Source organism: Mya arenaria, chromosome 17, assembly GCF_026914265.1.
Source record: "Mya arenaria isolate MELC-2E11 chromosome 17, ASM2691426v1".
Classification (NCBI taxonomy): Eukaryota; Metazoa; Mollusca; class Bivalvia; order Myida; family Myidae; genus Mya; species Mya arenaria.
Genome location: NC_069138.1, coordinates 47986991 through 48014052, shown reverse-complemented (window position 1 = coordinate 48014052; position 27062 = coordinate 47986991). Strand labels below are relative to the sequence as shown.

Below are 27062 nucleotides of genomic sequence, written 5' to 3'. Positions count from 1 at the left end.
TAATCATAATATACCATTAGACGGATCTAAAAGTTTATTCATATGTCAAACGAATGCATTTCATGTAAATTGGCATATTTCGTGTTCAGAATATATAAGAAAATAATATTTTTATAAGTATTTTATTCATAAGTATTTTATATGTTGGTCGATTCTCAATTCAGTTAGGCCAGAACCAGTTGGGTGTCTTTTATTTACATTGAAATAGTCAAAACACTAAGATGTAGATACATTTAACGGAAATTGCGAAATAGATCGATAAATTAAGTCCTGTAAGTACCCAGGACAACTGGGCCATCTTTGTTTGTCAGTAGTCATTGTGTTAATGTGAAGACAGAGTTATTGCCATTTGATTTACATGCTATAGATATCATTTTATAACACTACGCCACTTTTATCAACAAAAATAGCCTTGGGGATACACTTTAACTGTTTCAAAAAGATTTTCATTTTTGGAAATATGTAACACCTTTTTGAAATGTGTGTTTTACTATGTAGTCATGTAATTACTTAGTAAGTAAACGGTTATCTCGATATGTGATGTGGCTGTCATGTTTATTATGGATATCATTTATTGTATAATTTTGTTCTCTCGGACTTACAAACTTGCCGTCATACAATAAGATATAAAGATTATTGTAGGAAACAAAAAAAACACCCCACACAATTATTTTTATCAGAAAATGAAAGGAAGTGTATCAATAAAACTCGTATCAACGTAGTGTAAAATCAGAAAACAACTAATCCAAAATAAATCAATGAATGGGAAAATGCCACAAGGCATATCTACACCAATACACCAGTATAGAGATACTCACATAACTAAAACATTAGAAAGAATAATATAAGTACATGGACATATAAAAAGTTAGACAATGAATGGAAATATAAGCCACAAGGAAAATATTTACTACTAGATAATTATACAGCAAATATATTGGACGGAATATCATAAAGAAATTATAAAATTAAATCAAAATTGTAAATTATTCTTTCACAGTCCTGCGATGAAATTAATAAAAATGAAATAAAACAAAGATAAGGATATAAAAAGCACACAACAGTAAGGCAAATATATGAATATATTGAAAGCTAAATAATAAAATGTAAAACACACAGCTTTGCAACAATTACGTGTTGCGGCTAACAAGTCAAAAATTACATTTTGAATATTGTCATGTAAACACTCGAAATCCCTGTGGGATAAGCACATGTTATGGTAAAGAACAGCTCTGATATCTTCGGAGAAATCAGCGTTGACGAAGGAGCTACAATATCATATGTATGTCCGGTGTAATAGCTGATGTCAAGAATGTCGGTGAATCCTTCTTTTGATCCCACAACGAGGCTATAGACAACTGGAATTTCCGGAAGGGTATCGAATGCCTGTTCCCAGTCGATGTGAATAACATGCTCGTTTCGCGATGCAAGCATTGGACTTCCTGAAATTATATAAATGATTATTTGCAAGATATCATCGATGTTCAGCCTTACACGTACTAGAAGTAATTTAATAATACCAACTATGATTAGCTTGGCATAACCTCTGACTATTCTTCCTAAATCATTATGTAAGCCTACTTTACATGTTTAGCTGCAATGAAACAATATTAATCCATGGACATAGTTAAACTTGCAATCATGTTAAAAGTTTAATGTAACAACCATAAATAAGTTCGAGCAGTATAATCTAAAGTTTATCAAAGTAGATTGCCACAATGTAGACAATTCGTAATTATATTTAGTAATTATGCAACCGTTAAAATGTTATCGTTTTGTGCACTTTTTTATATAAGTATATAAAACTTTTTGAACAACAATTAACCTTAGTCTGAATCAAAGTTTTTCTTAATTTCTTCGATAAACATGACATAATTGTTTGAAGTTGTTGTAGGGTATCATAAAGTCTCACCTGACAAGGCTGGAGGTTGGCTGATGGTAAATAAGGAGGCATTAACGGCCTCACCTCTATGTTGTCCAGTGTTTGTAGTCCTGACGCGTACGTTTAATGTTTCTGTATTGTGTAATGCAAGTCCGCGAGCAGTTGCCACTGTCTTCAAGTGAACATTTGTCCAGTCTACAATAGTAGCATTTCTTTTGTCCGATATGAAATATTCGTAAAAGTCAATACCAGATATATCGTCGAATCCTGACCAACTGATTTGTACCATAGATGTGTTTGATTGTATTTTAGTCGGGCCTACAGTAAGCGGTATTGAGCTGATCAGACCTTCATTAACTGGTAGAATGTTAACTGTTGCTTGGTTTGAGGTAATGAAGTCCATGGATACGGTATTAGAAGCTACTGTTGTTGTCGTTGCTAGTTCAACATTATTGACACAGTTGATATTGACGTACACCTTATCACCGTGGTTAAGCTGCAGGAGGTTCGACTCACATGATGACAGAGTATCTGTATACCACTGGTCTTGTACATTGGCTTTGCTTGAAAGCATTCCTGCAACATAATCGAAGGTTGAGTATGAACGGCACACGTCGTGTCAATCAAATTTGTAATATATTAGTGATTTTCTTGTAAAAGTATAAATTGACTAATTTTCCCTCTAGCAAACTTCAAATTACATTGAATACCAACTAATATGTTACAGTAAGACTTACCAATAGAACAAGTACAATGTTTAACATTGCTCTCATCGTCTTGTGCATTCCAGGTTGCATTAACTTGCACTCTCGAAGCGATTTCATCCGACTCATTGACATAGATTACCGTTGCTAAAGCCTCCAGATGAGTGATAATTGGAGGAGTGTGATCAATAATAATTGGTTCTGTTGATTGGAAAACAGATGACAGGCCTGCATGATTCTCAGCTATAATCGTCGTGTATAACTTCATCGCATGAACAAGATGGCCTTTAATAATCCCACTCATTATATCAACATGAATGGGAGTTAATGGCTGAACTTGGAAGCCCCCAGGCGTAGTACCAGCACCAATTTGTACCTGGAATTATATCATAAAAGCATGAAGTCATTACCATTAGTTTTGTATCCGAAATTAAAAGCACTTTACATACATCATATGCATGAACATCCCTATTAGTCATAGCAGGTATACTAACATGCAATTTAGTAATAAATAATTAAATACCTAAATAAAACGTTGAAAACAATCCTGTTTTACCGATATTTTAATTTAAAGGAGTGTTATTATAATCATGTTGAAAGTATCCAAGCAAATGAACTTTAAGTTTAAAAATTGCAATTTCCATTTCATACCGTTTTTAGATCACTTTCCTTATCCTGAATCATAGCAGTAACAGCTACAGAATCATGTCTGATTTGCCGAACATGAAGAGCGTTTGTTTTGTTTTCAATGATTGACGAACATTTTTGTAAAACAATTGTTCCTAAGATGTTGTTGATATTATTATGATTGTCAACACTTAAAGTAATGTTATGGGCTACTCTTTGATTGAAAACAAACGTGTATGAAAATTCAGAAACTTGTTGATGATTCAGAACAGTTTGGATTCTAGTAATAAAACGATTGATTTGGAGATTGACTGAATCTACAAAAGCATTTTCAACAGATCCTTCAATTCTGTATACGGCATCTTTATCTAATTGTGCAACAATTGTCTTCGTCCAATTATCCTTCGAATCGTCCAAGAATTCAATGACACCCGTGTCTTCAAATTGGTCACAGTTGTAGCCTTTGGGAGGAGTAGGATCGATAATAACCCCCGGTGATGCAATAAGATCACTTTCATGTCCCGCGGCATCAATTGCCTTGACAACGCCGTAGTAAACGCTTCCCGAAATCAAATATAAATCCTTGAACGTAACACTCGTCTTGATGTATACTTCTGTGAAATTCGTACTAGAATAAGGAGGCTCCTGCTTTTCCACAACAGCAACATAATAACTTTTTATTCCTGAACAATGGTCCTGAAACCCATGCCACGAAAGTCCTAGAGATGTAACGGATGATTGGTATGCAACGTTCTTATGCGTAATTGTATTAAAAACAACGCCCTTTGACGGTGGGGTCGTATCGACAATGAATCCGTCCGACGATACCGAAGTGTGAAGCCATGCAGTATTCACGGCAGTGACAGTAAAATAGTATCTAACAGCATGCTCCAAAGTCAGATTACTGATAGAAATTTTTGTTTTCAAGCCCATATGCTGTGATGCAAATACGTCATCGACTGAAACAATGCAACTTTTTGCAATAACAATCTCATAATCAAAGCTTGTTCCTAGCTTAGTCTTTTATGATTGAAATGAGCTTATGCAATAAGTTTAATTTTGTAAACAATAACTAATGGTCTAAATCTAAAACATATCAACTTGTTTCTATATGTATGTACCGTTCGGTGAAGTTCCTAAAGCAACCAAGTAATGTTGTATATCGCTCTGCTGCTCACTAAAGACCCCGGACCAACAAGCCGAAATTTCATCGGTCCAGTCTATGAAGTCAAGATCTGTTGCACAATCGGCAGTTCCTTCGATGATATATCGTCCTCTACGCACAGTTGGTGGCGTTTGATCAACCTTAATAGATTTAGACGTAAAGATTGCAAATTGACTTGGTCCGTACCATGTTTTTACGTAAATGTCGTAGAGCTCGCCATGAATAAGCGATCTATTAATAGGCAGACAGTGAACAAATTCTTGTCGCAAACCTATATCAACCCAAGGAATCTCTTTTTGTAAATCGAAAATCCCTTCTCCATGCGGCTGATTATGAATTCCTATGCTCCATTCAAATCTATAAATGCCTGTAACCTTTCTTGAATGTTCGACCTGAGTCCAGTGACCGGCGAGACAAGCAGATGAGGCCGTTAAAGTCAAAGGCTTGAATTGAAGGCCTCCAAAAACTGCAAACCTTTCCACTTCGCTGTCAGTCGTGTTAAGTGCATTAATCTCGACGCAGGACATATTTGTTTCAGCTTCTATACATGGCCTTCCAACTACTGCGCATGTGCAGTCCTTGTTGCAAAAATGAACGACACAAGAGTGTTTCTCTAGTTTGAGTATTCCCCGCTGATTTTCAATAATATCGGAAGATGTCACACTGGACAATGAAAATAGAGATACACGTGCAACCGAGCTGTTTAAACCTACACTGTTTGCAGTCCAGACAGACACAATTATAAGATCATTAGGTTTTAACGCTTCTGTAAGTGTGAAGTTTCCATGTTGTTCCTCTGATGTGTTATCATGGTTCTGGACGATAACACCACCAGACAGTTCCTGTCTGCTGAAATATCTTGAAAGAGTAACATAATATATATCTATACCAGATTCCTGATCGAAGAATCCATACCAAGTCAGGAAGACATAAGAATGAAGTTCATTGGTATCTCTATAATTTTCCCAAAGCATTTGTGGTTTCAAACCACCCTGGTGTGGGGGAGTAGAGTCGATAATAATATCATTTGTTCTCTCTGTTGAACATAGCCCTGCTGCATTACAACTGGTAATAACAACAAAATATATGTCCCCGTTATTCAGCCAGTTCTTTCCATCTAAGTTAATGGTGTAGTGTTTTTCCGATCCGAGATGTACTTTTTCAACTGGCGTGTGTCCTTCATGATGGGTAAAGAGAGATAACTCGTGATTAAATATCGGGCTTTCATCGTCTAAAAACTCCCAAAACACTTTGATAATTGACTTTTCCCATTGAGCGGTTTTGTCTTTTACTGTGTTATAGTCAAGCATTATTGAAGGTTTTATTTTGTTGTACGGAGCTGTAACGTCAACGAGAATCGCATCAGATGCACTTGAAACGTTCATTCCGACTCCATTGAAGGCCCACACAGTTGCAAAAATAGGCGTATTAATAGGCAAAGATATATTCGACTTAATCATATAAGAGTGAAGGAGGGCATTGAAAGAAGGAACAATATCACACATGTTTTTCTGACGTCCTAAACACAATTCAAAATGATCGATATCAGACTGAGGGTCCTCGAATCCAGCCCATTGTAATTTCAGTGACGTGCTGTGAATAGCAATCAAACATAATTAGGAAATATTTCTTAAAGTATCCGAAAAAATGTTTAGAATGTCAATACGGGTAAAATTGCATGGATACGGCTTATTTAAACCTTGTTTTGATTTTATACTGACTTTAATGGTAAATATCTGCTGTGATGGATACTAGACCCGGATTGAACACGACCCATAATTGGTGGGGAATTGTCCAGTATTATTCCATCTGAAGATCTTTGTGTACAAAGGCCAGCTTTATTACAGCTTTCTACTGTTGTATAATATTTCTCTCCCGGAATAAATGGACCATTCCATAAAACATCTAAAAACCAAATGCATACAAACATATCGATAACATGCATACTCATCAAAATACATAAAACTGCTAAAATACACATACAACTATGAAGATACGTTTAAATATACCTTGTTTCAACCCAACGTTTGTTAACAGTTGAACGTCTGTAGCGTAATTATCTGTTCCAAGTCCTACATTGAAAAAGTCTATGTCGCTTTCAATGTCTGAGAAATCCTTCCAGTTTGCATGGATTGTGTATATGTCTGATTGAAAGTCAAGATCGACCTGAAATACAAAACGCTCTTATCATTATGTATGTATAACTCTTTGTGGTATACGTATACACGTTGGCTATAATAATGCTACTGTTTGAAAGCATACATGCGTTCAAGCCGTATTCAATTGCATTCCTTTTATGTCATACTGACATTCTTCAAAATACATATATTCGTTTATATTTAGATACAACATGCATTGATGCAGATTTAGGACACGTCTTATCGAATAAAACCACAGTATTTAAGGCAGTAATTGGTTGAAATAAGTAAAAAAATCAACCTTGCTTTCCCAGTTTCCATCCAAAACATGTCCTCCTATAGGTGGTGTTCTATCTAAGATAAATTGTTTTGATACGATTGAACTCGGAATATCTGCCCTGTTGATTGCCTGTAAAATTCAGTCACCATAGTAATATGAATACATTGTCATACCCGGTATTTAATTTACTCGTTTAATAAATTCGATTCCTTTACATTGCTTTGCTTTCCAAGAGCTTACCTGCACCAAAATGAAGTATTGATGACCTTCTAGAATATTTGAATCATGAAGATCTATGTTTAAAGTATCTGCATAATACTTTGTCATTGATACGGTATCAACCATTGTATCGCTTGATCCGATTCCGACATTGAAATAACTAATTCCGCTGTGATCATCATGAAAACCAACAAGTCGTATGCTTATTGTGTCACTGCTATAGTATGCATGTTTTTGTTCAAGGTGAATTTTTCCCTCCGTTGGAGGTGATGTGTCAGTAACCAACGCCGTGGAAACAACCACTGACGAAAGTCCAAAATGGTCAAAACCTGCAATAAAGCTAGCAATGATTATTTTGATGTTTATGCTTAACGTCAACGTACTGCTTTTGAATTTCAATAGCACAAGCTCGAAAGGTTTTTATGTGCTCCATTTATTTCATTAGTTCTTTTTTGCTACGGTCAGTCCAACTGCTCAATACAATCTAGTAATAACTTGGTTGCATACAAAAATATTGGGCTGTTTATTCAATGATCGAAAACCAATTTTATGTTTTCGTTATACTATTAATTAGAATGAATTTTGAGTATTGTATTTTACCATTTACAGTAAAATAAACTGAAGTCCCATCAGCGATGTCAGCTAGAGATAACATGACTGCCGTTTCTCGTCCTGTGTTACGAAACGAAATAATATCGTCTCGGTTTGGACTGTAGCCTGTACAAACCAATATAAAGGTCATTAGTAACATATAATATCCATTAATTAGGACACATGGACCTATTAACAAATGATCGTAATATCAATAAATCTTACTTCAATTATATCAAGTAGCTGAAGTAAATGAAAATGTAAAGTTTGCTGACACATTGTATTTTTTAGCGTTTTTCTTAAAAAAAGGATTTGCAAACTTATTATATAAATGCACTTTAACGGTATTGTACGTACCAACGCCGATAGAGTAATGTTGCATGTTCTCTGGATATCCAAGAAGTGAAGCGCCTTTTTCTTTAATAAATGTGTCCCATGTGATAACAGCATGTTCAATGTTAGTAATATACCCATTGACGTTTTGAATTTCAATTTTCCCAGGGATTGGGGCAGTGTTGTCTAAAATAAATCCGTCACTGCAAGCCTTAATTTCGTCAAGTGATTCTGTAAACCACTCTCTTTCAACAACCGTCGCGTTCGAGGAAGCACAAAGGTAGAAAGGTGCGTCAAGAAACAAATCGGTTTCTTCGAAAATAGCAAAACCGTCCGATGTGACCTTTTCTTTTAAACACGAAACATCAGTGTTGCAATCATTGGTTACATGTCGTGATGTCATCAAAAACCATGATACATAACGTTCATTCGCGTGCATTACTGCTGCGGCTGGCCTTAATTTACTAGTTCCAAAGTCAAGCTCGTTGTCATGTAGAAAAGTATACATGTCGCCAACATTTGAACTGTGAATTATCTGATAAAGAGAAACGTTATAATCGGAATATACGGATGCTAATTACTGATCTGTAGTTTGTTGAAACGATGCTTTATTAAAAAGGATTGTTTTGAACATTCATAAATTAATGGCGTTACCGATTGAATTTGCGTCCAAGATTCCGATCTGGTATCAAAGTCGTAAACAGCATTTGCATCGTAAGTTCCAAAATCTAACGTTGCTAGCTTTTTGCAGCTACTTATTAATTGTCCGCTGACGGAGTATGCTTTAATACAAGCATATGAAGAAATATGTCCATGGACTGGCAGTACGACACAATCCTCAACCTAAATATATATAAGCAATTGTTTACAAGTTCAGGATAACTTCATGTGTATTATGTTGTGTTCCAAATCTTTGACTATTAATACTAGCGTTAAACAAATGTACAACTACATTAACGGTTTAGGAACATAACCAAACCATATTTTTACCGTTATATTGATAGAGTCATCAGTAATAGATTTCCAAGGGAGGAGTGTCTTACGACCCTCTACGTCCTGAACTAAAGTCCATTGATAGAATGTCAAACCAATATCCTTGTCCTCAATTGACCATTGTAATTTGACATGGACACACGTGTCTCCAAGCAATAAAGATGCTTCGGTTATCTCCAAAACTGGATTAAGTCGTTCAATAGAGAATTCAATCGATTGTACCGGTTTGGTGCATTCCAGTTTTGAACAAACCTTTACCTCAGCAACATACTTCTTGTTAGTAAGAAAGTTAAACTCTAAAATGGAATGGTTGGTATCGATAGGTTGTTGATAAGGCACAACAAATGTCCTGTTCTGTCCTGCGATTGAATTGTTTTCGCTGACGCCAACACTGAATCCTAGTTCAACGCTTTTATAAAGAAAAGCAATATCTTGATCGACAAACTTCCAGCTAACAACAAGCTTTTTTGGCTGAAGAATAACATTCTGCACTTGGCATAAACAAAGCTTAATACCCCTAATGTCACGAACAATAGTTGAATCTTCAACTTTTATTGCCAGTTCCGGTCTATTTACAAATGGTCTAATGTAAGTGTCCCTGCCCTCTGTGGAAACAATACCATCGTCTGAAGTTACAACTGTTTTGTACGGAGTGTTGATGATATAGCGTTGGCCAACGTGCAGCGGATCATTAATTGTCACACGCGCTGAGTTGTTTGCCAAGGTAACATTGTACGTATTACCTATTTGATTCGAGCAGTCATGCCCAATATTGACGGACAGTGAATGCGTTAATTCGTCTTTGTCTAAAATCATGATGCCATTAGAAAAAGAAACCGAAACTCCTCCGGTGCCGGATGACCTTAACAAGAAAACATATTTGACATTTGGTCGGATATCAATTGAGTGTATGCAATACGAGTTGCTGTTGCTTATAAGTTGAAAATTAACAACCTCATCAGTAGCATTAGAAAGTCCGACTCCTGCTTCTAAAGTTAAATTCTCGTCTAAGGAACCTTTCCATCTTGCACAAAGCACTTCCTTCGTTAAATGAGCGTTAACGTCAATAAAACTGTTATTCAATGAGGGATCTATATCAAAAATAACAATTTGTCCTGGAGGATATCTTGCTGGTAGACGAAATGGTTCACTTGCTAGAGATAGATAATGACCAGCATTGTTGTAGACATGCATCTTAATGTAAAACTCGAGATTATTGTCCGTATCTTGTAACTGTAAACGGCGTAGGGGATATCTAAAGCATCCACCAGAGTACAAAGAGCACGGGGGAGATGTATCCAGACGCCATTCCAGATACGGTGTTGCAGCTATACCGTTATGTGCTGTGACGAAAAACATAGCTACAATTAATATCAGATACCATCGCGCAAAAATACGACACTGATTTGCCCAAATCAATCATTAATACAAGAGTTAGGTAAAATATTTACCTACCAATCTGGAAATATATTTGATCGATTTGTGCAGTCTGCTCTTCGTCATATAGTGTGTTGCTATCCCATCCAAATACAATGTGCTCAGATTCGACAATAACTTGATGAAGGGTTCTATTCAAAGGCGGTGTTTGATCAATGAGTACGGGGCCTATTGTTGCAATGTTCTCCAAACCAGCTTTATTAATTACTTTAACAAAAATGTAGAATATTTCGTCCGGACCTATGCCTTCATGTATTCGTTTGAAATAGTTTTTCTTTTGTGTAGACTGATACTCTCTAATGGACGGACTCGCTATTTCGGTAGGACTTACGCCTAGTCCAACAAAGAAATCATCAATTTGACTTCCGCCTTCCTCAATAACCCATGTGATAAATACGTTATCATTCGGAAGATAGATCAGTGTATCGTTTGTATACAAGGGAAAGTGCTCGCAAAGAAACGAAGAAATATCTTCATCCTTCTCTTTTATTTCATCTATCTGATACATTTCGGTAATGTTGTGTTTTTCAACATCAGCACCACAAACACTCTGGCAAACGGACGTATTATGAAGCTTTGCTCTTTGCATGTTTGTCTGCATTAAATATACTTCGCCATGCAAACATATTAGGCTTTCTGATAATTGTCCGTGCTGTAAAGTCATATTTCTAAATTCTGGAGGGGAAATATCACGCGTAATGCCATCTGAACACGCAGGCCTCGAAGGTTCCATAGCATTATTAAGTGCAATAACAGTCACAAATCGCTTTCCGGTAAAAGTCGTTGGGATCCGGACCGATTCTTCGGAGAATAGAAGCTCACTAAGAATCGATACACTTGGTGATTCTGTAAAGTTGTATAGATCTTGTGAGCTAAGACATCGGTCGGACAAACCGACCCTGTAAAGTTTGATGCCACTTTCGTGGTCTATAAAACCATGCCAGTGCACAAGTATGGAATCGTCACTTGTGTAGTCAATGTCAGGGGAATCTTCTGGGCCTGATGGGATAAGCAAATAATATTGCCATTAAAGAACGATTAAGACATGCGTTGCATGATGTGATTTGTTGTTTTTTTAAATACAAACACTGTATAGCTTTTAGAGTGTGTTTTACTTACCCTCATAAACAACACCTTCTGAAGGTGGCGAATCATCAACAAGCACGTCAATGTGTTCCATTGTTGAAAGCCCAGCCATGTTTGTTACTTTTATGGTAAAATAGTAGTTTCTGTTATGATTGCCAATGTGTATTTGCTTGGCATTTAGTTTATTGAGTGGTACTGTGTAGTTAAAGAATGCACAATCACCAATATCCGGGCAGTAACACAGTGCGGTTAAGCATGAATCCTGAAATCAGAGAAACATTGCGTTCAAATGCTTATTTCGTTATACGCAAAATACCACACAAATGACTAGTGATATTTCTTATTGATATTAGCGATACATATACATACATTTATGGTCCTCACAGCAAGGTGCTCACTTAGTAGCTCGGTCATTGTGTCGGCTATTCCAAATGTCCAATGTATTTTAGATAAGCCACTATGTGGATCAAACGCATTAAACGTCATTTGCATCTTGGAAAGGTCCGTGCTATTATGTACATAAAGCATTTCGTATCCATCTTTCTTAAGCCAAATGTTATTGATTTGTGGTACTGAGCCATCAATAAATACAGTTCGGTTATCGCTAAGGGTATTTCCAGCTATATCAATGGCCTTTATGTTCAGTGTGTATGTATCTCCGTCTTTAACATTCAAATCCTTGCAAAACGATTGATTCGTGAAAGAGGGGACAGGTTTCTCTCCAGAGAATGGATCATGATTCATGCTCCACGAAACATTGTATGCAATGATACCGTATACATTTAATGTCCCAGTAACAGGTATTTCTCCAGTTTTTTGCTCGTAAGCTCCTATTATGAACCCATGTGGGTCGGGCTCAATAGGATTCAGAAGTTCATTATGTATGTAGAAATCGTTGTAAAAGTGATCTTTCCAGTCAATGCAGACATCGCTATGATGGGTTTGCCATGTGTAATTTGTAACAGGTGACGATGATGTAAATCTGAACGGCTTGTCATTCCAGATTTGAATTGACGAACTGTTATCGTAGAGAACAAAACGGCGACACTGGCGAATATTTTCTGCCACATCCTTAACTTCAAGAGTCAAACAATAGAGCCTTGGTTTGTCTGAAGTTAGATTTAGATCCATGTTTGTGACCGTGCGGTTTACCTTTGTACTTAAAACGTTGGTTGTGTAATCTACCTTTAATGTTCCTTTCGATGGCAGAACCTCATTAACACGAATTTCGTACATTTCAATGGATGAAGCAGTGCTCGACGCTCCTCCTGGGGGCACGGGATCTATCCATCCGTTAAACTCAACATGGTGAACTGTATATCGTGTAATTAGTTTATTAATTTTCAAAGGCTCAAAAATGCACGTGGACTGTTTTGAACAGTGTTCAGGTGGTTGGCTGTCATAGCGATAGCAGACTGTTCGGTGTTCTTCAGTTTTGTGGTAAGTTTTAGCGCTGAGATCAGCGTTTGTTCTCGTATCTTTGGCTTTCAAGTAGCCACCACCTTTAGCTTCGTATTCCACACACAATCTGTAATTCCAAATATCTCACATTACAGAAAATAACACGACATTTTAAATGAAAATCGTACTTGTTACGCTTTGAATACAAATGTTTTCACAGTAGATGAAAGAAAAGTGTACCATAAATAAAAAACAGTATACTCACGCCTGGCCATTTGCTAGTGTGTATGTAGATGAGGAAACTGTAAGATTATGTGAATCGTGATGCGTGTTCTTCACAGACTGGCTTGAATTTACGTCCGTAAGTTGTCTGTGTATTGATAATGTAGTGAGCAAATCTGTGATAAAAATAATCACATTTTGATAAGGATAGATATCCTTATATACAGAAGCGAATGACTCTACATCGTTCCAAAGTGATACTTTTAAAATCAGGTGAAACATATGTATTAAAAGAGCATACGCATATATTTCATACAAACACTACCATGTACTCGATACGTTTAAAGCATATAAATTCCGAATCGATATTCTGAAAGTATGGGTGTTATGTACGAAATACATACTGGATACTAATTTGCGTTTGATATATACTGTTGCGTCCGTTATTCCAAATCTTTGTTCGACTATATAAGGAGGAGGCGGCAAAGAACTTGAACTGTCAATACTGTATTCAAGGCCGAAACTAAACTGAATCGCTGAAGGTTGATAGTTTCCATACATATCTTGCAAATATCGACATTCTGTTGAAGAATTTGATGACATTGCTCTCTTCTTTTCACCGTTTGGACCAACAGCAACAGTGTCACATGTTAAAATAGATGGTTTCTTATTCGGTTGACAAGAGGTTTCCCCGTCATTTGAAATTTTACTGAAACCTGTTGCGCAAGTACAATCCTTTGTAAGGCCGGATGTGCTACAGCTTCCAGGCCAACAGTAGTGGTTGTTCCATGAACATAGTCCTGTATTATATAAGACTTCAATTAATCCTATGATTTCCCGGTTACTGCAGTGATTGGCACACTCGTTTCTTACCAAGGCGACCCGGGCTCGATTCCCGGCCTTGGCGCATGTGGTCACCAAGCCGGACAAGTGGATTTTCTCCGGGTTCTCCGCTTTCCCCAAGAACACAAGACAACACAGTGGCGTAACATCGTGCCAACAAAGGTGACTTATAATAAGATATAACTGTCTTCAATATCGTTGTAAAATATATAATGTTTAAATAAATCAACCCCATGTAATTGTCCATGTCATTGTCGGCCTAAAATACAATTGTTTTTACACTAGAATAAGGAAAGTCATTAAAAATTAACTTCTTTTAAATAAAATACAAAAAGGTCTGCATAGAGGTCAGTTTATTTTAATTTGACATGTTTTACAACAATTTGCTGTTTTCAATATTTTCATTTTCTTTTTTGCAATTGTGTAAAGGACGTTTTGATATAGTTTTAAAACAAAAGCATTTAAACACATGATATGTCAGATGTTGTTATTATTAACATGAATGACACTTACTTTCACAAACTCTTTCGTTATCGAAAGGAATGAAATGTACCCGGTTGTCGACACATTTCTTACACACAGTAGCAGACGGAAATGGACAACTGATCAGAATGCAATGTTCTATTAGTTTGCATGCTAAAAGTATAAGAATGAAGACTTTATTACAGAAGGAAAACACATTCATACAGATTAAATCAAAATTTTGAAAACCAACTTTGTTTCAATGAAAAGCTACATACTAATTATTATTCTTATGCTATGTATTAAACAAGAGCTGTCACAGTATGTGACAAATGCCCTCGAATGTGACATTGACCTATGAACAAGGTCAGTACACCTATAAACAAGGTCAGTACATGAAAAGTTGATCTTGCCTTTACCTGTCAAATACATATGGCAAGCTATTTTAAAATGCCACTGAACATACCATATCTGTTTAATACATATGGCCAGTTATTTTAAAATGCCACTGAACATACCATCTATACTTGACAATCTACTCTCTTATGTCCTCATATTCAGCATTTCATTGTAAATAATAATAAAGTGTATATTTCACCTTAGAGGTAGGGACATGGGTCTTGCACGCGACACGTTGTCTTGGTATGTGGAACACATGTGGCAGGTCTTTTTAAAATATGTCCATACAAGAGAAAGTAACAGCCCGGACACGAGAACCTATACTCTTTGTCCTTATATGCAGCATTTCATTGTGAATAGATACCTAAGTGTGACCTTGCCCTTAGAGGGAAGGGATATGGGTCTTGCTTGCGACACGTCGTCTTGATATGTCGAACACATGTGCTAAGTCATTTTAAAATCTGTCCATACAAGAGAAAGTTACAGCCCGGACATGACAACCTATACTCTATGTCCTTATATGCAGCATTCCATTGTGAATAAACACTAAGCGTGACCTTGACCTTAGAGATAGGGAAACGGGTCTTGCAAGCGACACGTTGTCTTGGTGTATGTCAAACACATGTGGCAGGTCATTTTAAAATCTGTCCATACAAGAGTAAGCAACAGACCGGACACAGCAACCTATACTCTATGTCCTTATATATGCAGCATTCCATTGTGAATAACACTAAGTGTGACCTTGACCTTAGAGGTAGGGACACGTCATCTTGATATGTCGAACACATGTGCCAAGTTTCTTTAAAATATGTCCATACAAGAGAAAGTTACAGCCCGGACATGACAACCTATACTCTATGTCCTTATATGCAGCATTCCATTGTAAATAAACACCTAAGTGTGACCTTGACCTTAGAGGTAGGGACACGGGTCTTACACGCGACACGTTGTCTTGGTATGTCAAACACATGTGCCAAGTTATTTTAAAATATGTCCGTACAAGAGAAAGTTACAGCCCGGACCCGACAACCTATACTCTATGTACTTATATGCAGCATTCCATTGTGAATGAACACACGGACACACGGGCGGACGGACGAACGGACGGCAAACAGACGGATTGTGCGATTTTAGAATGCCCACCTTCGGCATCAAAAACAATATATATGCTGTGCACCTACCTTGGCATATATATTCTTGCTCGAAAGAACATGGCGCGTCGTTCATTCCATTTGATTCATCTAAAAACGATGTGCAATCTTCAATACCATCATTGTCGCTAGGGTTTCCTATGGCCCAGTATCTGTTTTCATTAGCCGGAGTTCTGTCGTGCCAATAAAATATATGATCATTCCCTCTTTTTGCTCCTATCCACAGCTGACGGTAGTCGGTACACATGTGACCTAATAGATAAGTGTATTGAAATTGTTATTACCAACTTCTTTTTCTAGTCATGTTAATTTACTGAGAACATTCAGGAATCATTACCAAATTTACTATTCAAAAACTAGAAATATCTTTCTGTCTGTAATCATTTGCCATTTATATATATATCGGAGCATAAAGAACAAACAATGCGTCACACGGCAATTTAGTCACACTTAAATTACATCCATTTGAATTAAAAAAGGAAATGAGCAAAATATACACTCATACTTTTATCTGTGAATGAGAGTTCAATGAAACTTTCCATAAATCTATCGTTTTTATTAACCCGCAATAATGAAAAAAAAGTTAAAATCGAAGAAACGCAAATGTTTTTCAAATCGTTGCTTCACTAAGCTTGAATTATAACCACCAATCAATTATAGCGGAACATTTTGGGCATGTGTATGCAAGTAATTTATATATCACCCGCACCATGTTTTTTTGAAAAATATTCATATTGCTGTTGATTTAATTCAAGTTATATGCGAGTATCTGTATCATGTGTCATCTATACATTTTTCTCATTATTATGATACCTTATTAGTATGTTGTAAATGCATTGCTTTGAAATATTGGACTTACTGTGTATCATATAATTGAATTCGACTATTCTGTCATAGGAAAAAAGTTAGATGGCCAATTATGAATGTTGCTCTATTGATTTATGATATTTTACTTCTTTCTTACCCTTATCCTGATACATGCTAAGGGCGATTTGTGAAGCAACCTGAAACGATTCGTCGTCTGCTATTTTGTACAGAAATCCGCCCACTTCCTCACACTTAAAAGCAGCATTTTCCCAATTTAGGCAGTCAAGATAGTAGCGGAAGCAGACATTTCCGTTTGCTGTGAATCCTTCTGGACAGGTGGTGTCTAAATACATAAAAGAGAAAGAAATTTAATAACTTTTAACCCTTAAACAACATTTACGTCAGTCAATTTGCTATCTTAGAAATATCACTTATGTTCACATACTAACATTCTTCTTTCTTTTTTATTTGCGATGCTATTAGTATCTTTGCGATAATTTTCATCTTAAATTTAACCAATTAACGTCCAAGAAGAAATTAAGATATAAGAAGGCACTAGAGTTTTATTTATTGTGGCAATAATTAATTCACAAACTAAAAGTTATAGCTAATGAAATATCAAGGTTAGATACAGGTAATTGTTACAGTAAAATTACAAATACACAATAATATACAGAAACATTGTAAAGTAATTCATCAGTGATATGCTACTCATATAAGTATTACTGTCAAAACAGTGGACTTCAAGTTTGTTGTCATTGTTTTAACATACTGGCCTGTTGTACCGTACTAACATCAGCACGCAAACATCTTCGGAAATATATCAATCACGTCATTCATGAAATGATGTGACGTTTAAAATATATTTGGAGCGATTTTTATAATACATACAGGATAGATGTTTGTTAAAGTGGTAATCTATTTCACCGAGGGAGCACCAAAAGCTATATCACGAGTTGCGTATTCATTTTTGGTGTTCACAATGTGAAATTTATTGCTTTTTACACCGAAGCAATCAATTGTTTCTATTAATCATATACATGAAATCGGTATTAAAATTTATTTATTTACATATCATATGTAAAACTGTATACGCACGTTACGTCATTTCAAAATTTAACGTCGTTCATATTGTTCCCCAACTTTACGTGACATGATGTATGATGAAAGTTATGACGGGCTAAAATACCTATACATCGAAAAGTATTTAATCGATAATCACAATGCTTGAACAGTATAATGTTTTTTTCACTAAAAAATCATTTTAAATTACCTGAAAGCATGTGACAAATACAGTTAAATGCAACTTTAAATGAGTTGAAAGCATAATTTAAAAATAAACAAGTAAATAAATATCGATTATATTCCTTAAAGCTGCACTCTCACAGATTGAACGTTTTGACAACTGTTTTATTTTTTTTCTTGGAACGAGCAAATATTTGCGAAAATCCATGGGATCCAGTTATATAAGACTGACGACAAAATATGTAGATTTTTATATTTAAGTTAAAAAAAAGATGATTTATGCATTTTTTAAACCGTTAGTAACGGTTTATGACATAAAACATTAATTTTCGAACGGAAATATGAAAATCTACAACCTGATTTTTGGTCAGCAATACTATATCATTGGTTTGCAGAAATTTATGCAAAAAAATGCTCTTTACAAGACAAAAAATAAATAAGTTGTAAAAATGGTATATCAGTGAGAGTGCAGCTTTAAAGTGAGCAGACATCAGAAAAAACATGTGTTGTCGTAATGTGGTTTTCTTACGGGTATGAGGTTCTCTTTCGGTATAGTGGTATGCTATATTTTACTATACATTATATAGTAGATTTAAAAAGAAGCCCGGTTGGTAATTGAAATTTGTATTTGTAATTAATTTAGCATGGTCTAATACAAAACAGCAGTTCATCGAACTAAAGTAATTAGAGCATTGCTAAAACCATCAAAAAAGAAACGTAACATCGCAGACTAACTACTTTCTGTTTTGACATGAACGGTAATGTAATATAATATAATGTTTACGTAAATATTTATTAATAGAAGATATTTGTTTATTTCAGGGTAAGATCGTATTTTATTTCACGAGTGTTATAGAAAGACATATTTTCACAAGTGGCGAAGTAACGAGTGAACATATTGTTTTCCTATGATCACGAGTGAAATAAACAAATTTTCTGTTTCTTTTATTCTTGGTTTTGAAAATTTATCAGGTTTTTTAAATTTATTTCTTAATTACCCCCCTTTTTGAAAAAGGGTGTTATTAACGCCGCTACACGTGGGGCGCCCCTCACGCAAAGTTTTAGTTGTCAACTGTTCTATTTCTGGTTTGTTGAGAAAAAGTACCTCTGCTATTCAGAGACCAGTCTGTTTTGCTTGAAAACAGGTTTATTTTCCGGTTAAAGAGCGAATGCCACGCTAGTTTGTTTACAAATTTTGAGGCGTGGGTGGGGTAAAAAATATGAGATTATATCTTTGAATTGTTGCGTGTATTTTCTGGGAAGCACGTTTTACGTATTATAACGACAAACAGTTCAAAATACATTTGAACGATGATTTAACATTGTTTTAATGTTCGAACAGTTGTTTTTGTCTGTAATTTGTTCGGTATGAAAGCAAACGTTCGAACATTCAGCTTCAAGATCAAGAAAACGTTTGAAAAAAAGGATAACCGGTAATGAACGGTAAGTTGTTAATTTCCAAAAATATATTTATTTAAATATATAAAACATTTCTTGAGATTTTAAACATTTTTTGCCAACATTTACTGGTTCAAATTGAAGTGCTCAGTTTTGATCAAGGGAAGTAACTACAAAATAATTTAAAAGTAGTTCTGAAAGTTGATATGTTCACTCCTTATTTTGCAGTGAAAATATCAAATTGTTTTTTACACTGTTGTTATTTTACTGTTAAAACTCCATATTTCATCGAAAAGCATGAAATAAATAGTTTTTATTTATTTCAGATATGTTTTCATATCAAGATGAACTGTTGCAAATAACGTTTATAATTACTGATCTATTACTTTCAATTTACTTTGATGATGTTTTTGACAACGGGTGATTTCCAAAATTGATCTGTATCCCTTAAACAAGAAAAACATTAGGAAAGTTGAAATTTGTGAATGTTTAAAAAAATGTTTCAGGTATTATGATATACTATATTGAAATATCTTATCGATTGATATAGCCAAAACTGAAACGTAAAGCTATATCATTTCCATTTTATTTAAAAATATATTATTATATAAGAAACAGTGTTTTAAAACGTACTCAAAACTACACTTATTTCTTATGTATTTAATTTTCTATTTCTTTTCCATCTTATATCAAATATATGCTGTTATATTTCGACCTTTTATTATTATTGCTGTTATTGTTACAAATCAGAATACATCTTTACTTTTTGATTGTCCTTTTACAATTCAAAATAAAAAGATGTTTCTTGATTGGTAGTAATTTTATTGAAACTATTAAAACTGTTGGCATATTAGTCATGACTAACATTTGAATGAAATCCCATTTGGTTTCTCTTTCCGGTGTGAAAAGGGAAATTTTATATGAAGCAACGAACTCTTGCGTTATATCAGAGTCGGAGACATATTGTACTTCACTATCCAGCTTTTGATATTTTAAAGGTGAACTGAACTGTAATTTCTAGTTCTTAATTTTATTCATTGCGCTCAAGGTTAATAAATGATGCGTAAATTTCGTTTCAACTCTCTACAGTTACCACGGAATCCGGCCTCTGTACTGCCCATTCTATGGTTGCTAGATGAATTAATCCCCTTGAAATGAGAGGACACTCTGTCTCCCATTTATTTTAAATGCGCATGCCGAGCGAGTACCACAATGCATTGCACCATTTACAACAATGCATTGCTTTAATTTCCCGGAAAATGTTATTTCTGGGTTTTCTGATACCGCCATCATATTGATATAAGAATTAAACTATACAATATACGAAGTCGGTTTGAATAGCGATACGAAGTGTTTTATATGATGTCAGTCGCTATCCTTGCGATAAATATAAACGTGTTACTTCCCTTGGATTGAAATAAACCATGTAAACTTGAGGCCATGGCCCCACTACTTCCAGAAACCGTCAATGACAGAAAAGTCAGTCGCACAAAATACGGTAGCGATAATGAAATGAAGACGATCTTAAAATTTTACGACCGTGCTCATATATTGGAGCAGCTGGTTAAAATAGATTGATTTACCAAACACTAATTGCAGTGCCATTCAGTGGTAATACTTGCGAGGACTTATAAGAGAGGTTATAAACATTGAAGATTTTTTTATACAAGAAAATTGAAACGAGCAGCATTCCGTAATATTGCTTTACATTTGACTGTTTTAAATCAGAATTTTATTGGAATGCTGTGTTGCACTCTATTTATGAAGATAAAATTGAGAATGATAAAGGTGAGTGATTTAATAATTACTTTAATTATCAAATAATTATCTCCACAGTAACACTTAATAGTAAATCCGTGAGGAAAAGTGTGCACAATGATGGGATCGAACCTATGATGACTTAAACACTAACACAGCACTCTAAACAATGCCCCATGTTTGTAAGGGATTACCCAAAACCTTCACCCGGTATTTCACCCCTCTCCATTTTACCAAACAACTTATCATGACACCCTTGCATTTAACATCAAAGTAAACCTTGGACGAAAAGTGCGTCCAGTGTTGGACTCTAACCAAAAAACACTCAAAAGCTAGCATCTAACCCTGATTAACTTAACTAACCAAGCCGCTGCTTCCCCGAGTACAATGCACACTGCAACAATAAGACAACTATCAATTCATTGCTGGATTTTCATCCCCCGACACCCTTTTATTGCGCCGCCCCTGAGAAATATTGACTCAAATAAAAATGTTGATCTAGTGTACCGGTATGTATTTGCATATCGGTCCAGAACTGTCTAGGAACTGTGTTTATTTTTCGATGTATAACATTCACTTGTAAAGAAGGAGAAATGTTATGATATTGATTGTGGTTCGTCTAGAAATTCATGTTTATGATCCCTAATGCAATAAGAAAGAATGTGAACATTCATCTAAAGAGAAAAATAAAATACCCCCATTTAAAAATATGGTTGAAAATCTAGCAATTAATTTACATTGGCCAAACAAGCCCCCGTAATCACATGATTTTACACTTTGGGGAACCGCTTAAATAAGGGAGTGATCCATAAAAATAATAAAATTTAGAGTTTGTGGAAAGTTCAGTTCATATTTCTGGGTGAAAATAAGGTTCATTGACTTTACTAGAAATTTGTAATTGTTACAGTCATCAAATAGCTGTTGATCCTAGCTAAAGGGATGTTGATCCTTCAATTGTGCACTTTTTAATAGAGGCCTGATTTCCAATGGTAAATTCAAGGGGGATTCAGCATTTGACAATGGGAGGCATAATATAGGGGCAAAAACATTTAATTTGCGGCTCTGGCTCAGAAGTGAAATGTATTTTGTTAATAGCGTTGGCAGTTGGGTTTGAAAGTTTCACAATTCCTAGATCTAAATGGTGCATTTTGGGCGTATTTTATTACTGTTATTTTCTCCTATAGTGAAACAAAAGTGATCTAAGATGTTTTGAGAGGGGGGGGGGGCTTGCCCGGTATGCCCCCACCCCTATGGATCTGCTAGTGAAATTCTCTATCAAAATTGTGATAAATCAGTGACACCTTAAATTCAATGTTTTAAGACAAACTTCTTATCATTCTAAATTGTTGATGTACAGCTGACTGAAAAATCTAAAATTTTAAATAACCTCCACTTGAAAATTTATGTTTACTCTATGTATACAAGTTTTTTGTGAACAAAAAAACAATCAGCTGCTATAAATGCATTGAGTACCAAGAGTGAAGTGGACAATGTTTGTATTCTGTCACTCCCAAATTTAGTAATTTCTGTTGGAATTAATTATAATTAAATGTTTCAATTTCTTTATTGTCCTTATCATTGAGAACCATAGAAAAAAATCTGAAAATTTAAAAAATGAAAATGCTTGTTAACATGTTTCTTTTGTGTAATAAATAAAATTCATACATAAAATAGATAATTATAAAAATGTATGATTTTTAACAATACTATTCCATATATGGTATTAAAATACTGTCTCACTTTTACTTATAGAAATACAAGTTTACATTTTTAAAATAATTAATAATAGTAATGTTACATGACCATTTTATGACAATTTTATGAATTTTGTCACTGTCATCCAGAAGAACTAAAAATTAAATCAAAGTTTAAGGACTTTAAATCTGTATGTCATATTTTGTGTTGGGGGGATTCATTTTAATGTACATGTAATAACATTCTGTACGTTGCTTTGTTTATCATTTTATTGGTGAAATATTCTGTTTTCAGCATTTCCTGTTTGGTTTTATTTTACTGCATTTTTGTCCTTAAACCGGTATTTTATGGGATTTAAAATATAAGGTTAAATGCTGAATCAAATTTGAAACAGATTAGAGTGAAAAAATCAATTACAAGCAATATCTTTATATCAGTATCTTTTTCAACATTCTTAGTATAAAAACAAGTATCAGTCATATTGTTTATTGTGTATAATTTTGATCTTGCATTGCATGGTCAGTCAAGGTATGTAGTATTTGATTGGATATCATGAAGATGAATCAACTTCAAAAAGTCAACATCATGAAATGCTCATGAATACATGGACTATACATATGGAGAATCAGATTTATTAGTATTGTGAATAATATTTTTCAAGAAATTATCTGCACTAAAAGCATAAATAAAAGAAATTTATCATCATAAAATTAGCATGTCTTGAGCACTTTGTGGTTAACTCAAAATATTTGCAAGTTTTTCTTTAATCTTTCCACATGATTTTATATATTCTAAGAGTTACATGTATACAAATTCAGGCCACGCTTAATATTTTGCAACGCACTGACTGCTATTTTAGCTTTTTTAAATGTACATAGATTTTGAAACTTAAATGGGCAACTGAAATTGTAAAGTTGCTTATTTCAGTTTTAATGTTTTAAATTACTTCAAAGTATGTTTGTATGTGCCCCTACACATGCAACAACATTACCATAATTTGAAATCGTATAACACTTACCTAAATTATATAGATAATTTGTATAACTCTCTCAGATTCCGTAAATGGCAGATTGTGACAAAGCATCCCATAGACTACAAATGCATTGGTTTGGAACTGCCAGGGCATAGTAAATTCCTGGCATACTGGTCATGTTCAGATCTTTGTAGTAATTATCACCAATGTTCTATCTAGAGAATACATGCCTTTGGTCAAAACCAGCATGGTCAATATATGCGCTTCTTTGCAAATGTCACAATAAATCTTTTTTGCATAATAAATATTTTAAATAGATGCATTCATATGAAGTTTCTGCTAAATGATTTTACATTTTGTGCAGGTTTTATCTAGCTAAAATTGATTTAAAATTTGGTTGATATTGAGATATTTTGCTTAGCAAAGCATCTATTCCATGGCTAATTTACATATAAGGGATGTTACTCTATTGTCAAGCCGTAGATTAGAGACGGCCTTTCTTTAAATACAAACTTTGATTGCACTCCATCGATAAATGCTAGGTTTTTAAAGCCACTTTTGTTGTCAACATAGCTCGACCTTCCTTTTGTCAGTCAAATGACTGCCACTAAATTTGTTCGCACTGCCATCGTATCAACTCGGCATTGTCATCGTTTTGCTTGGCATTGCAATCCCTTTAAGTGTCACTACTGTTATGCCAATTTAAACCAGTTTTCCATGAGAATTTAAGAGCCTTTAATTTTGATGGCAGGCATTTGTTTGGTCTTTCAACATCACATCTGATCAAAGGAGTGGATTAGACAGAGGCAAAGCTGTTGCCTAATTGTGGTGGTAGTGGTGTGTGTGTGTGGGGGGGGGGGTACTTAGGGGTAACTAGTCCATATAAACAGCCGCTTAAGAGTCTTTGGCGAATTTTGTGTTGGCGATTCTACGCGTCCATATCCCACTTGTTGTATTCCTAGCAAGTATGACAGATCCCAGCGCTAAGTATATTGAGCGGAAAGATAACGAGCACCTGCTAGATGGATTCAAAATGGCCATGCTTTGTTGACAAGTCGATCTGAATGAGACGAATTATTTGCGTTTTATTAAACACTTATGTATAACAAGAGAAAGGTTTTGGCTAAAAATAAGTAATGAGTATTTTTGTGTTCTTCTTTAACAGTGAAGTTTTAAGTATTGTGGAGTTACACTTTAAGAATATATTTTACATTGGAATGGATCAGTCGACTTGTGGCATTTAGGGAACAAAATGAATATCCAAATATTTAAAAAAGTTCCCTAAACGCGAATTATTGTGACTAAGGGGTAACCCACCGAGCCCCAATTGAAATTCTAGAACCGCCCCTGCATAGTCTACAGGTATTGATACACTAAATTGTTCCCAGATTCATACTTCAGACGCTCCAGGAACACAGGATAAATCATCAGTTTGAAAATGTTTCAAATTTTTGACTTTGTTGAACATATTGATTCGTCCCATTTCCTTTTGATAACTTTCAAATCACAAGCACAGGTGCTCGACAAATTGCCTGGATACGGTAATATTTTGTTTTATTTTTATTTATTTTTTATTTTGAGTACTTATTTATTTTGGTCAATATATTGAATATATATCATTTAAAAAAGATTCCACATTTTTTCATGAAAAAAAGTTATTTAATATATATAAATAAATATAAGGTGAACATGTACAAAAATGCATCAATTCCAAACGGACCTAATCAGTATAATATAATTCCTAAAATAATGGAGAAAATCTAATAATTTTTGCATGTCTGATAAGGTAAGATTCCCATCTTCAAGAAAAAGATAACTTTTATGCTAGTAACATTGACCTTTACGGCATATGCAAGCAAAATGCACCGACCAGAAACTGAAATTTGCCATTAAGAAAGAACCGGGAGGTTGAAAACCAACGGACCCCCCCCCCCCCCCTAAAAAACGTTAAATACAGACTGACATGCGCATGCATTAAAAAGAGAAGCTTGAGATATCATTTTTACCGTTGAAAATTCGTTGTGTAAGACGCGTATATATCCAAATCGAACATTTTTTGTTGCGGTAATTCTACTTGCACTTTGGACAACATTTGAATGTTTTTCCAATTTCGTCACTAAAACCAGGAAAGTCGATGGTAGACGTCCAATGAAAATGTTTCTTGCTTTTAAGATATAGCCGAGTGCGCGGTCGAGGTGAAAATTGCAATAGGGTGATTCGAAGTGAAAGTAGAAATACATGTTCAACTTATGTGAATTTATATATATAATAACTTTTTTTCATGAAAAATTGTGGATTATTTTTTTAAAATGACATATATTCAATATCTTGACAAAAAAAAAAAAAAAAAAAAAAAAGAGATATATGATTTATCAGAATTAATATGTTTTACTCGTTAGTAGTTATTAATTAGTATTTTTTTGTTTGGTGATCAACCATGTTAGTGGACTGGAAACCTCGGAAAGTCCATGTTTGTGCGGAAGTTGATATGTCGATTGACAAGCTCCCGTTTCATCTTTATTCTTTATCATAACCGAGAGGCAGTGCCAAGGAAAACAACTACGCACGTATAGCAACGCCAAGCGGAGTAAGTCAGTCATGTTTTTCGAAAAAAATGCGAAACAGGGGGTAGTTTGTAACAAAACTGCCAGCTTATTAAAATGATTTATCCTCAATAATATATCGTATCAAACTTGAAAATTATCAATCTTTTATATCGTTATGTAATAATTAAATGTCAAATATCAGTTCAGTTCTACTTTAATACTTTTAAATAAGCTTAATCTATATCAAAGTAAAAATTGACTTGTACAATGATACCAAGATATTATAAAAGTGCATAAAATTACACTTACAACCATTCTCCAATAAAAATGCCAATGTAAAAACCGCATTCCATATGAATACACTTTTAACATTATTCATGTTGGCTCCTCTTCAACCTGAACAGCAATGCTAGGAGTTTTAATCACTTTATACAATCAGTCCTTAACATAAATGTTCATTTTTGAGTCAGTGTTTTTCGTGTTCAATTGAGTTTTGAATCGATAGTCTATTCACAAACGGTTCAATATTATAGAATGAATGTTCAAAATGCCTTCATTGTTAAAACACACTAAAGCGTTCAATGGAACTATACAATAATAATCAATTCAACAAATTATATTTTCTTCCGCTTTTAAAATGTGTTGAGCAATTCACAATTTTGTTATTTTACTTAAGTAGCTGAAAAGATATCGTAAACAAATCTGAA

The 27062-nt window shown here is 34.7% G+C and overlaps 2 protein-coding genes across 2 annotated transcripts; both read right to left on the bottom strand.

Moving 5' to 3' along the window:
- Positions 1 to 126: 126 nt before the first annotated feature.
- LOC128223169 (uncharacterized) lies at positions 127 to 5307 on the bottom strand. Its single transcript, XM_052932464.1, has 5 exons — positions 4335 to 5307; positions 3238 to 4172; positions 2620 to 2962; positions 1913 to 2458; positions 127 to 1442 (listed from the first exon to the last, which is right to left on the bottom strand). Exons 1-5 carry the CDS (start codon positions 4903 to 4905, stop codon positions 1159 to 1161), a joined length of 2679 nt encoding a protein of 892 aa, XP_052788424.1. The 5' UTR covers positions 4906 to 5307; the 3' UTR covers positions 127 to 1158.
- Positions 5037 to 26827, bottom strand: LOC128223561 (uncharacterized). Its single transcript, XM_052932838.1, has 19 exons — positions 26665 to 26827; positions 16898 to 17083; positions 15964 to 16185; positions 14435 to 14557; positions 13483 to 13878; positions 13122 to 13254; positions 11825 to 12983; positions 11489 to 11717; positions 10388 to 11368; positions 8930 to 10275; positions 8594 to 8782; positions 7964 to 8474; positions 7616 to 7732; positions 7037 to 7344; positions 6818 to 6925; positions 6388 to 6544; positions 6100 to 6283; positions 5268 to 5971; positions 5037 to 5041 (listed from the first exon to the last, which is right to left on the bottom strand). The coding sequence occupies exons 1-19, from the start codon at positions 26732 to 26734 to the stop codon at positions 5037 to 5039; spliced, it is 7128 nt and encodes a 2375-aa protein (XP_052788798.1). The 5' UTR covers positions 26735 to 26827.
- Positions 26828 to 27062: the final 235 nt, after the last annotated feature.

Coding starts and splice junctions, on each gene's coding strand:
- LOC128223169 (XM_052932464.1), bottom strand. CDS start 4,905: ATGTCCTGCGTCGAGATTAATGCACTTAACACGACTGACAGCGAAGTG. Junction 4,173..4,334: donor TTTAGGAACTTCACCGAACG/GTACATACATAT, acceptor GCATTGTTTCAG/TCGATGACGTATTTGCATCA. Junction 2,963..3,237: donor AGGAAAGTGATCTAAAAACG/GTATGAAATGGA, acceptor ATATAATTCCAG/GTACAAATTGGTGCTGGTAC.
- LOC128223561 (XM_052932838.1), bottom strand. CDS start 26,734: ATGAATAATGTTAAAAGTGTATTCATATGGAATGCGGTTTTTACATTG. Junction 7,733..7,963: donor ACATTACTCTATCGGCGTTG/GTACGTACAATA, acceptor TGGTTTGTACAG/GCTACAGTCCAAACCGAGAC. Junction 6,545..6,817: donor ATGGAAACTGGGAAAGCAAG/GTTGATTTTTTT, acceptor TTTGTATTTCAG/GTCGATCTTGACTTTCAATC.